General features: G+C 43.1%; 1 protein-coding gene across 4 annotated transcripts in view; it reads left to right on the top strand.

Annotated features, from left to right (window-relative positions):
* The window catches only part of LOC117348365 (pepsin A-like), a 42,912-nt gene extending 31,298 nt beyond the window's left edge, over window positions 1-11,614 (top strand). For all 4 annotated transcript variants that reach the window (XM_033920416.1, XM_033920417.1, XM_033920414.1 and 1 more), the window contains 3 exons: window positions 4,407-4,542; window positions 10,206-10,304; window positions 11,304-11,614. In XM_033920416.1, coding sequence (XP_033776307.1) covers window positions 4,407-4,542; window positions 10,206-10,304; window positions 11,304-11,453 — 385 coding nt within the window. In that variant the 3' untranslated portion in view covers window positions 11,454-11,614. The remainder of the gene's footprint in view (window positions 1-4,406; window positions 4,543-10,205; window positions 10,305-11,303) is intronic.
* Window positions 11,615-13,025: the final 1,411 nt, after the last annotated feature.

The raw sequence follows: 13,025 nt of genomic DNA, 5'->3' as shown, positions 1-13,025 counted from the left end.
ACTGCATCCAGTACTGGTCACCGTACCTCAAGAAAGACATGGCGGTACTTGAGGGAGTACAAAGAAGAGCAACTAGACTGATAAAGGGAATGGAAAAACTCCCATATACCGAAAGATTGAAGCAGTTGGGACTTTTCTCCCTGGAGAAGCGAAGACTTAGAGGAGACATGATAGAAACCTTCAAGATCCTGAAGGGCATAGAAAAAGTAGACAGGAACAGATTTTTCAAATTAAGGGGCGCCACAAGTACAAGGGGGCACTCGGAGAAATTGAAAGGGGACAGGTTTAGAACAAACGCTAGGAAGTTCTTTTTCACTCAGAGGGTGGTGGATACATGGAACGCGCTTCCAGAGGCTGTTGTAGACAAGAAAACATTAAATGGTTTCAAAGAAGGTTTGGATAGATTCCTAGAAGAAAAAGGGATTGAGGGGTATAGATAGGTATAGACCATTGCTCAGGCAATGGGCCTGATGGGCCGCCGCAGGAGCGGACCGCTGAGCAGGATGGACCTAGGGTCTGCCTCAGCGGAGGCAACTTCTTATGTTCTTATGTTCTCCATTCTTAACCTGTACTTAAATTGCCGTATAGTCCTTGTACTTAAACTACTGTATAGCCTTTGTACTGTCCAAATGTATTCCACTGTGAATGTTTGCTTGTAGGCCGTTCTGAGCTACTGGGAGGACGGGATAGAAATCAAATTAAATAAATAAATTGTGGGCTGAGGTTAAGAAAGAATCACAACAGGACAGTTTGCTATTGTAAAAATAAACTGAAAACTAAATCTTCCAAATGAAAAGCAGTAAAAATATAAAGCTTTGTGAGAAACTCACTCTTCATGCCTGCTAATTAATGGCAATAAATGGAACCCTTGAAGATGGTACGGTTTAGTAGCACCACTTACTCCAGAATAAGAATAGAGGGATCGGAGAAAGGTCTAACTTACTTGAACAATTTTGGACCTACTGTAAAAAGGTTCTAAAAAATTCTAAGTTCTAATTTATGCTAAAACTCAGAACATTATACAGTAACAGTGGTGTAGTAAGGGTAGGAGACGCCCGGGCTGGTTGTACCACCCTGCGCCCCGTCCCCACTCCATACTCACGCTTTCTCTCCCTCCCATACCTCTAAAATCAGGGGTGTCCAACCTGCGGCCCCATGAAGTATTTTGTGCGGCCCCGGTCGAGGGCGATGCAGTGTTTTCCTCTGCTGCCCCCGGGTGTTTACCATCTTGCCGGCTCCCTCCTCTGTCTTGCTGCAGCGTTTGTGAGGCCCAGGGAAGTCAAAAGGTTGGACACCCCTGCTCTAAATCTTTGCCAGCGTGAGTAGCTGCTCCTCGCAACAATGTTGGCTTTCCCTCTGGCTGGTGCGAGCAACAGGCAGGAGAAGTTTCTCGCGCTAGCAAAGATCTACAGAGGTACAGGATGGGGGAGGGAAGGCATGAGCGTCACGCGGTGTGGCGGTGCGGAGAGGTGCTGGCGCCCCACTGACATGGCGCCCAGGACAGTCTACCCCCCCCCACCTTTCTAAGCCACTGCACAGGAAGGATCAAATTCCATAAATGGCACTGAAAAATCTGTAAGAAAAAAAAACACACTAAGGGGATGGATTCCGTACAAACGTAAGGAAGTTCTTATTCACCCAGAGAGTAGTAGAAATCTGGAACGCTGTTATAGGGGAAAACACCCTCCAGGGATTCAAGACAAAGTTAGATAAGTTCCAACTAGATCAGAACATACCCAGGTAAGGCTAGACTCAAATAGGGCACTGGTCTTTGACCTGGGGGGACGTCGCATGAGTGGACTGCTGGGCACAATGGACCACTGGTCTGACCCAGCAGGGGCAAATCTTATGTTCTTATGATTCATCAAGAGGCGCTGACGATCAGCATGTGCTACATGCTAAGATGGGCATCATAGCCTTTGGCGTGGGCTACATCAGGCCCGGATTCTCTCAACGGCGCTGTTGGCGGCTACCTTTAAAGCAACCGCCAATTGGGATAGTTCCATTTAGAGAATCGCGCCTCTGGCAAAGGTAGGCACCAGAAATGTAAGCCAGGATTTTCAAGGCCTACATTTCCGGCACCTGTCTTTGATGTGAATCGCGCCTCAGGAGGTGCCTACCAGTGTCTAATGCCACTTCTGGCATCAGCCACGCCTTCTGTGGCATTAGGGGCCACTAGGCACCTCCGGAGGTATAATTCTGGCGCTGTTTTTTAAGGCACCTTGAAATGTTTTATAAGCAGTCTTTTAAACAGCGTTTTTTCCATTTAACTCAAGCAGCAACCGATGCCCAAGTTAAAGCGCCACTTAGAGAATACGGGCCTTAGTGACCCTTGATAAATCATCCCTAAGCATCATTTATAGAAGAGCGCTTAACTTTAGACGCAAGGATTTACGCCCACTAAACCCTGATGCTAATCCTCACGCCTACGTTAGGGCGGATCCCAATATAGGCCTAAATTGTAGGGATGCTCCTGATCCCTTCCGGGCCCTCTTTTTTGGAGCTGTGCGTAAATTTTATGCGCCTAAAAATGTGCATTTCAATTTTAATAGGTGCCAACTACCGCCAATTTTTAGTACCCAATTCCTGGCATTAATCGACTTGTTATTCAATGAAATTGTACACGCAAACTGGGCATGTAGCCAGATTTGCACACGCAATTCTGAGTGCTATATCGAATTTGTGGGTGAGAGTGTAATTATATAATAGGGCACCAGTTTTAAGAGGTCAGATGGTTGTCTATTTAGATGTTATTGTTTAAAGACATAGAGGTCCTTTTAAAGATACTTGAAAAAAAACCAAATACTAACTAAATGCCGTGTCACCCATTCTAGTCCTATGGGCGGCTCAGCATATAGGCTCCGATTCTATAAACAACGCCTGAAGAACTGGGCGCTAAGGAATGTGGCATATAGCAGCTGTCAATCTTCAGCTAGGTGCTGTTTTTAGAATCGTGCCTAGTGTCACCAGTAGGAGTCAAAATCTTAGGTGCCCCCTATTTATGCCAAGGTTTAGGCACCTACACAGAAAACATGCCCAAGATCTGTCCACGATCCGCCCCCTAACCACGCCCACTTTCTGGTAGGGGCCTACCAAGTTAGGCGCATACCACCCAATTAATTTTAATTTTTGCCAATAACATTTATTATTTATTTCAGTATTAATATACCACTTATAACCTAAGTGATTTACATTCAGGTACTCAAGCATTTTTCCCTATCTGTCCCAGCAGGCTCTCAATCTATCTAATGTACCTGGGGCAACGGGGAATTAAGTGACTTGCCTAGGCTCACAATGAGCAGTGTGGGATTTGAACCCACAACCTCAGGGTGCTGAGGCTGTAGTTTTAACCACCATGCCACACACTTCCACACATAATGTAATGTAATGTAATTTATTTCTTATATACTGCTAAATCCGTTAGGTTCGAAGCGGTTTACAGAGAAATATACATTAAAGGATACAATAAAAATAAGACTAATAAAGAATAGGTACTTGGAATTCCCTTACTGTCCCGAAGGCTCACAAGCTAACTAAATAATCACAGTGAAGGCGAGAATCCAATGATGAAATGGGTGGCTGTGCAAGAGTCCCAGAAGTGGGTCATACAGCCTTATGTGAGTGTGGCGCAGTGGTTAAAAGCTACAGCCTCAGCACCCTGGGGTTGTGGGTTCAAACCCACGCTGCTCCTTGTGACCCCGGGCAAGTCACTTAATCTCCCCCATTGCCCCAGGTACATTAGACAGATTGTGAGCCCACCGGGACAGACAGGGAAAAATGCTTGAGTACCTGAATAAACTCATGAGCTCTCCTGGGAGAACGGTATAGAAAATTGAAAAAATAAATAAATAATCCAGAGGCTTTTTAAACGCCAGAAAGTAATATGTGGTAGGTTATTGAATGGATATCTCTCTCACAGTTTGGAGATTTTGAATGATTATGAATTGTGTGTTTTGACCCTGCATTATAAATAAAATTAACTCCCCAAAATTATTTACAGCTAGTTTGATTTGGTATTTTTCAGTATAAGATGCAATTTATTCACATATATGGACACAAATGCATGAAAATGATTTTTATAAAATTATCCCTAAAAGCTAATTAATTAGTCCAACTGCACAGAAACAATGGTTTTAATAAGAAGCTGGAGAGTTGTTTTTAATAGGGCCAGAAGTCAAAACATACGTCATCAAGTGGAACACAAATAAGAAAATATCAAATAAAAGTGAGCAAAGTACATTCGCTAAACTTGGAGATGTGAACCTTAGAGTTCTGTCTTGGTGCCTGAAGGAGGGGATCTGTTTTCAGGAACAGTGTTGGCTGAAAGTTGATATCTTTGGTCTAGGAGTAACTGAAATCTAACAGTGAGTGGTCCACTGTGTTTAATTACTTTCTCTCACTCTCAGCTTCCTCATGAATGGACAAGTCATTGCCTGCAGCTGTCAGGCTATTGTGGATATTGGAACTTCTCTGCTTGCTGGTCCATCCACCTACATTGCTACTATCCAGTACACTGGAGCCAGTGAGAACTCTAATGGCCAGGTAGACAATGACAGCTATTTCTTGTAGGGATGGAAATTTTCAAGTTATTTGCCAGGATAAGGAGAATTGTGGTTTTGCCTGCTAATTTTCTTTCTTTATGTCTAACCAGATCAGTCCAGAACACATGAGTTATACCAATCAGTCAGCAGATGGAGACAGGCCAATGAGCTGCGAGCTCTGTACTATAAAAAGCACTGTGCAGCTACAGCTCAGCAGTATTCCTGTAATAAAGCATATATGGGCCAATCAAATGAAATATATTTTTTGGAAAGTTGTGAGGAGAGAATACATGGTTTCAAAACTTAATCGTGTTAAATCAGAACAAGCCAAGGAGGTTCTGGCTCCTCTGCACAGTCTACAGTAGACCAAAACCTAAAATAGATCCACCAATAAGGATCCCATGCTTTAAAGTATAGTGTGGGCCTCTGGCCAGGTTTGGCTGGACTCAAGGAAAGAGAATTAACAAGTAAAACCACTTTTTTCCTTTTTTGTCCTAATCAAACCAGTCCAGAATGCATGGGATATAACAAAGCAGTGCTTACTTCAGGTGGGAAGAAGACACTCCAGCCACCAAAATGCCTGCTATAAAAGCCATTCAACTTGCAGACCTAATTAAAATTTAGCACAGGAACGTTTAGACCAGGAATACCCTATACATTTCTCCCAGAGAGATTGAGCAAGACTCATCCAAAGAAGCTGCTATCTTCTTGGTTGAATGAACACAGAGTTTGGGTAGCTTTTAAGCCTCTGAGAAAGTAGGTCAATACAATAGTTTCCTTCAGCCAATAAGAAAAAGTAGCTATCGTGGCTGCCTCTCCTTTCTTGCTTCCACCAAATAACACCATCAGATCTACAGAACTCATCAGTTATATGCAACACAACTGTAGAAACCCTTGAGAACTTCAAACTCATCCCTCCAATTTCTTTACAAAAGAAAGGTAATATGACCACCTAATTCACTGAAACAGATACCATGAAGAAGAAAAGGAGAGAGTGGTACAATTTTAAACCCCTGCTTCCTTAAAACAAGAAAGGATCTTGGCGGTCAGAGACCTGAATTCTGAAGTTCTTCTTGCCAAACAAATCTTTACCAAAAACGCTGACTTTAAGGTGAGATCTTTTAAAGAAATTTCCTTGAGAGACTCAAAGAGTAGTGCTGTTAAAACTCACAAAATTTAATTAGGATTCCAAGATGGAACTATAGGAATTACTTATGGATGCAGATGTGCCTTTTCTTTAAACACATTTGAATGAGCACTCACAGATGCTCTCTCCAAATATCTTTGGTAAAACTTTTAGAGAAATTAAGGCTAGGCCTTTCTTCAATGCATCCTCAAAAAATGCTAAAATTTAGGCCACCATTGCTCAAAAAAGGGCCAAACCTCTCTCAGCATACCATGCCTCAAAGACTCTAGCATAGGCCATGGAAGTAGAACACTTCCTTGGATGTAAAAGAGCCATAAGAACATCATCTGTACAGCCTTTGAGACTCAAATTTGTCCTCTTAATGGACATGCCATAAGACAAAAGCGAGATGAGTCATCCATGAGTACTAGTCCTTGCAGAGAAGATCTCTTTCTGGAGGAGTGGCCTGAGGTTGCAAGTTCAAGCCCAGTTCTGCTCCTTGTGACCCTGGGCAAGTAACTTAACAGTCCATTGTCCCAGGTACGCTAGTTAGATTGTGAGCCCATCAGGACAGATAGGGAGAAACACTTCAGTACCTGAATGTAAACCTCTTAGGCTATAAGCGGTGTATAAATAAATAAATATCTTTAATTGAATCAGCTTTGTGAACCAAGGGCGCCTAGTGCAACAGAGAGTCCAATGGTGGCCACGGGAGAAAGATGTATAGCATGTCTATTTGTAGCCATTTCTGAAGTAAAGCATCCAATGCCACCAATCCTTGTTCTTTCCTCTGACTTGAGGTACATTCTTACTCTACACCATCAAGCCCATCACCAGGACCCCTCCCCCACCCACACTTTTGGTTGACAACCATGGCAATGGCTGCTCTCAAGAATTCCTACTTTCTTGGATCCAGTGGGTTCCTACGAGGTGCTCTGAAAATCTACTTGCACATTTTTGGCATTTTCTCTGTGAGTCACTGACAATGACTGAACATGTTGCTTGGCCCATCAGCAGAGCAGAGCTGCATCTCTGGCTACTGCTTGACTCTCTTTTCTTCTTTGACAATTAATATAAGCTACTGCTGTGACATGACCCAAAAAGATACAAATTGCTTTCCTCTTGGCAAAGTTGATTACTCATCTCAGGGACTGCAGAATCTGTACCACCCATGCTGCTGCCAGATGACGTACTTGTTCTAACTTTACTCTGATAAGCTTTTCATCTAGATCAGGGGTGTCAAAGTCCCTCCTCGAGGGCCGCAATCCAGTTGGGGTTTCAGGATTTCCCCAATGAATATGCATGAGATCTATTAGCATACAATGAAAGCAGTGCATGCAAATAGATCTCATGTATATTCATTGGGGAAATCCTGAAAACCCGATTGTATTGTGGTCCTCGAGGAGGGACTTTGACACCCCTGATCTAGATACAGTGGACCATGAGCCCTTCTCTGAGTAAAGCTGCCACTACCACTACCATGATTTTAAAAAATGAGGAGCTGTAGTGAGCCCCTAAAGTATAGCCTACAACTGACGTATTACCTTCAGATGTTACTATTACTAGTAGGTGTTCTCAGCACTGTACATATTATGTGCAGGTACAAAGCAACTAGCAGGGTGGAAATACTCTGGAGAATAGCTGGATACTAAGGAAGCAAGACAGAAAGATTGACTTATTTGGGCTTTGGCGCTGAAGAAGGATTTTAGGCATGCCGTGGACCGCCAGAAGAACAAATCGATTCTAGAAGAGATCAAACCAGCTGTCACTCGAAGTCCAAATGATGACTGTCTTATTTTGGTCACCAAACCAAACAATGGACTTTTTTCACTCGATTGTTAAAAAAGTGTGGCATAACACTATAGTAAGAAGCCTTCAGATTCCTGCGCTGATCGATAAGAAAATCGATATAGCTAGGGCTTCTTACTTGGGGTGATAGTGTCCGAAGATCTTAAGGTGAAAAAACAGTGTGACAAGGCGGTGGCTGCTGCCAGAAGGATGTTGGGTTGTATAAAGAGAGGCCTGGCCAGTAGAAGGAAGAAGGTGTTGATGCCCCTGTACAAGTCATTGGTGAGGCCCCACTTGGAATATTGTGTTTAGTTTTGGAGACCGTTTCCGGTGAAGGACGTAAGAAGACTTAAAGCGGTCCAGAGGAGGATGACGAAAATGATAGGAGGCTTGTGCCAGAAGACATATGAGGAGAGACTGGAAGCCCTGAATATGTATGCCCTAAAGGAAAGGAGGGACAGGGGAGATATGATTCAGACGTTCAAATACTTGAAGGGTATTAACATAGAACAAAATCTTTTCCAGAGAAAGTAAAATGGTAAAACCAGAGGACATAATTTGAGGCTGAGGGGTGGTAGATTCAAGAGCAATGTTAGGAAATTCTACTTTATGGGTGGCTGCCTGGAATGCGCTCCCGAGAGAGGTGGTGGAGGTGGTGGTGGAGAGGAAAATGGTGACTGAGTTCAAAGAAGTTTGGGATGAACACAGAAGATCTAGAATCAGAAAATAATATTAAATATTGAACTGAGGCCAGTACTGGGCAGACTTGCACAGTCTGTGTCTGTAATGGCCGTTTGGTGGAGGATGGGCTAGGAGGGTGTAGTTGGGCTGGAGTAGGTTTTGATGGAGATTTCGGCAGTTGGAACCCAAGCACAGTATTGGGTAGAGCTTTGGAATCTTGCCCAGAAATAGCTAAGAAGAAAAAAAATTTAAAAAATTTAAATTGAATCAGGTTGGTTAGACTGGATGGACAATTCGGATCTTTATCTGCTGTCATCTACTATGCTACTATAGTGTTATGCCACACTTTTTTGACAATCGAGTGAAAAAAGTCCATTGTTTGGTTTGGTTTATATAAACATTGGGGACTTTCTTGCCATTGCTTTCATAGTAGTGTTTCACTTATTTTGGTCACACCATCAGAAGAGAGAGATCACTGGAGAAGGACATCAAGTTTGGTAAGATCAAAGGAACCAGACGAAGAAGGCAACCTACGATCAGATGGCTGGACACGTTGAAAACAACCATGGGGATGACGCTGGAGGACCTTTTCGGACTAGCACAAAACCGATTTCTTATTAGATCTACAATTCATCAAGTTGCTAGGAATCGTGCCTGAGTCGATAACACCTAACAACAAAAACTATCTCTATCCCTAGTGGGCTCACCTGAGACTGATTACCAACAATTTATAAAAGCTTTAAAAGAATGGCTATTTTCGTATGGGGTTTATTGATTATTTTTAAAGGGGTTTATTTCCTAGTTTTTGTGGCTGGGTTTGATCCTTGCTGTTCTGATGTGCTTTTGGACCTTACCTTGTGTATTAGGGAACGTAGGAGAACCGTTTGGTTTATTGTTCATCATGTTTCCCCTTAGGCTATTTAAATGGTTCATAGACAACGGCGCGAAAGACAAAGGCGCGCCCAGACAATTGAGCGCAGTGTGGAGGTGCGCGCCGCTCAAAATTACTGTTTTTAGGGGCTCCGACGGGGTTTTTTGTTGGGGAACCCCCCACTTTACTTAATAGACATCGCGCCGGCGTTATGGGGGGTTGTAACCCTCCACATTTTACTGTAAACTTAACTTTTTCCCTAAAAACAGGGAAAAAGTGGTTTTCAGTAAAATGTGGGGGGTTACAACCCCCCACACAACGTGGCGCGATGTCTATTAAGTAAAGTGGGGGGGTTCCCCCCACGCCCCCCCATCGGAGCCCTGAAAACATTAATTTTGAGTGGTGCGCGCCTCCGTGCTGTGCTCAGTTGTCTGGGCGCGCCTTTGTCCCGGCACGCTTTTGACCTGACACCATTAAATTAATATTGTAATTATTGTAAACTGCTCTGCTTATAATGGCAGGAGGGATAAATCCTAAACATTACTCATCTTTTTTTTTTTAACATCATTTATATTAAAGAGTCCACAAGAGAAACAAGCCGTGTTCCTTAATGAAATAGGAAATATGCAAACACTAGCTCTTTAGTTATCTTAAATTCCCACCTGGCTCCATTACTAAGCTCCACCGTCCTAGATGAATCAAGAATGGTCAAGAATGAGCATTGCTATACCCACTTAGGGCTCCTTTTATCAAGGCGCGATAGGCGGTTAACGCGTAGAATACCGCGCGTTCAACCGCCTGCTGCTCTAGTCGCTGACGCCTCCATTGATGAGGCGTTAGTTTTTTGGCTTGCCGCGGGGGTTAGCGCATGATGAAATGTACGACGCGCTAACCCCCGTAGCGCGCCTTGATAAAAGGAGCCCTTAAACCCGCTGTCTCTTTTACCCCCATCACTGGCATTGGAGCTGTTGTAAATGTATTACTGATATGTATTTAAAATGTTATTGCCTGCAGCATCCCACAATACTGGGTGAGGTACAATAAAACACACACACAAAATCAAAACATATCTCATACAATCATAAAAGCTATTCCATTGCTAATTCACTCCCATCATTCTTGTCACATCGTTAACATGTCCATTCGATGAGGAAAATATGATTCTAGTGAACTCTTCCTGTTCTTACCACCCTAACAGTTTGTGATCAACTGTGGTGCCTTCAGCAACTTGCCTGAGATCATCTTCACCATCAATGGTGTCCAGCACCCCCTGCCAGCCAACGATTATGTCAGTCAGGTAAGATAATCTAGTCAGAAGAAAATCTAAAATTCAACTCTCTTCAGTATTGAACGAGAAATTATTCTTTCTCCAGTTGCAACCAGTAAGGACTGCTAAAAGAGAATTACCATTTTTTCACTCTGAAATTAGCATGCAAAATTAAACTAGGGTTATTCTCAGCTGCCCAAGGTTTTGTGTGTATTATGGAGACAGCCATTTTGTTTACTCGTGTGATTAGTTTCGTCTCAGGCTTTTGCTAGAGTAATGTTTTACTTTTAGACCTGTAGTGAAAAGCATATTTTACTCTTCAGCTGAATATGAATAATGAAATATATTATTCAGCTGATAAATTCAAGCCATTGGCCAGCTAAGTTGAGCAGCCAAATCGGGCCACTTAAATAGTTGGCCTATCTTTGGCCACTATACGAGGGGCCGCTGAAAAATTCTCAACCCAACCAAGAAGAGAATGATGAGGAGCCATGAAACTTACAAGTTATTCCACACTTTTCTTGACACTTTTCCTTTCAATGATATCAAATGAAATGATGTGTTAAGAAAAGCGTGGAATAACTTGTAAGCTCATGGCTCCACATCAAAGATTCTCTTCTTGGCTGGGTTGAGAACTTTTCAGCGGCCCCTCGTAAACTTAGCTAGCCAGCGCTGAATATCGGCATAGCTGGCTAAGATTTTAGCAGTCAAAAAAAAAAAAAAAAAAGACTGGATATTCAATGCTGGTCACTGGAAATGGCCTGGCATTGAATTTTCCGGCTCAATGCTGATCACAGGAGTCAACCCGGCTAACTCTCGCAGTCTGAATCAGACCGCAAGTGTTAATTTCAATAGGATTTAGTAGGATAGAGCCCCGAATTATTCATATTTGACTGAATACGAATAATGTATTCAGGGCCAAATTTAATCAAATATGAATATTCAGACCAGCCCTAACTTGTACCCTGTAATTCAAAGTTACGCAAGACCAGACATTGCCTTTCAGTCCTCTCCGCCTTCTCCTTCTAGAACCAGGATGGTCATACCAGTGGCTTCCAGCCCATAAACCTGCCTGCTGCCTCTGGGGAATTCTGCATTCAGGGTAATGTTTTCATCAGACAGAACTTTGCAGTTTTTGGCAGAAGAAACAATCAAGTTCACACGGCCCCCGCTGCCTAAACCAGACATTTTTCCAGAAATCCAGTTACAGAATGAATAACCTGTTTTGGCCTTTCCTTGACATCAAGAGCAATGTGTGGTAACCATGATGTCTCCAGCGAGCAGGGGTGCATATGGAACCTTCAGGAGCATGGATCACGCTATAGTCTTAATTAATGTAGAATAAAGAGCTGTTTAAAAGCATGACAAAACCCCTGTTTCTTTATTTAATAGACTGAGGAGAAAGTCAAAAGGCCCTCTATGACGAGAGCAACAATCCAAGTAGGAGAGTCGTGAGGAAAAGATGTCGATCACCTAGGTGTGGACAGTCCACTACTGGGTGATCGACATCGTTTCCTCACGTCCTTATTTAATAATTATGATAATAACAGTCCATCATGACGATGTGTACAGTCCTGCATTCAAAGTCTTTTCTTCTCTTATTTTATTTCCACATTGTACATCAATTACCCAAAATAAATAAAGCAAGATAAAATGCAGAGAACCAAACAGACAAAAATTGCTAAAACTAAGGGCCTGTTTCACAAAGCCATGCGGCAACAGCCCCGAAGCCCTTTAAATCTCTTTGGGCTTCGGGGCCGTTACCGCGCTGCAGCCGCTAGCGCGGCTTTGTAAAACAGGCCCTAAGGGTCACACTAAGGACACCAGATCGTTGAAAGCAATTACTAAGATGCGGTAGAGGTTTCTACCATGGCCCGGAGCACTAAATGCTCGGACGCTGCTCCAAAAACTCATAGAAATTCTATGAGCATCGGAGCAATGTCAGCTTTTAAAAGGTGTTAATGATTTCTTGCTCTGGCCTATGGAGAAAGAGAATCAGAAGAAAGAGGGATGCTGTAACCAAATTGCACACTGCTCTAATTTGATATGGTCCTGAAATCAGGAGCATACTGGACTAGTGAAAGTTTTGAAAGGATCTTTAATGAAAACAATTTAAAAAAGCGCAGACACATGATGGCAGATAAAGGGTAAATGGCCCATCCACAGTAACCATTATCTCTTCCACATGCCTATCCCACGCTTTCTTGAATTCAGACACAGCCTCTGTCTCCACCACCTTTACCAGGAGACTGTTCCACGCATATACCACCCTTTCTGTACATAAGAACATAAGAAACGCCTTCACCGGATCAGACCGAGGTCCATCTAGTCCGGCGTTACGCACACGCGGCGGCCCAATTTAGTACTCCTTTATGGAGTCCCGGATTTACCGTATCCCTCAATATGATATGCTAGAAGGTGTGCATCCAACTTGCGCTTGAATCCCAGCATAGTAGTCTCTTCCACAACCTCCTCCGGGAGCGTTTCCTTAGATTATTCCTGAGCCTGTCACCTCTTAACTTCATCCTATGCCCTCTCCTTCCAGAGCTTCCTTTCAAATGAAAAAGACTCAACCCATGCGCATTGATGCCACGTAGGTATTTAAATGTCTCTATCATATCTCCCCTCTCCTGCCTTTCCTCCAAAGTATACATATTGAGATCTTTGAGTCTGTCCCCATATGCTTTATGAAGAAGACCGCACACCATTTTAGTAGCCTTCCTCTGGACCGACTCAATTCTTTTTATATCT

The sequence above is a fragment of the Geotrypetes seraphini genome, chromosome 14, assembly GCF_902459505.1.
Source record: "Geotrypetes seraphini chromosome 14, aGeoSer1.1, whole genome shotgun sequence".
NCBI lineage: Eukaryota > Metazoa > Chordata > Amphibia > Gymnophiona > Dermophiidae > Geotrypetes > Geotrypetes seraphini.
Note: the sequence above shows the minus strand (reverse complement) of the source record. Positions and strands in the feature narration are given on the sequence as shown.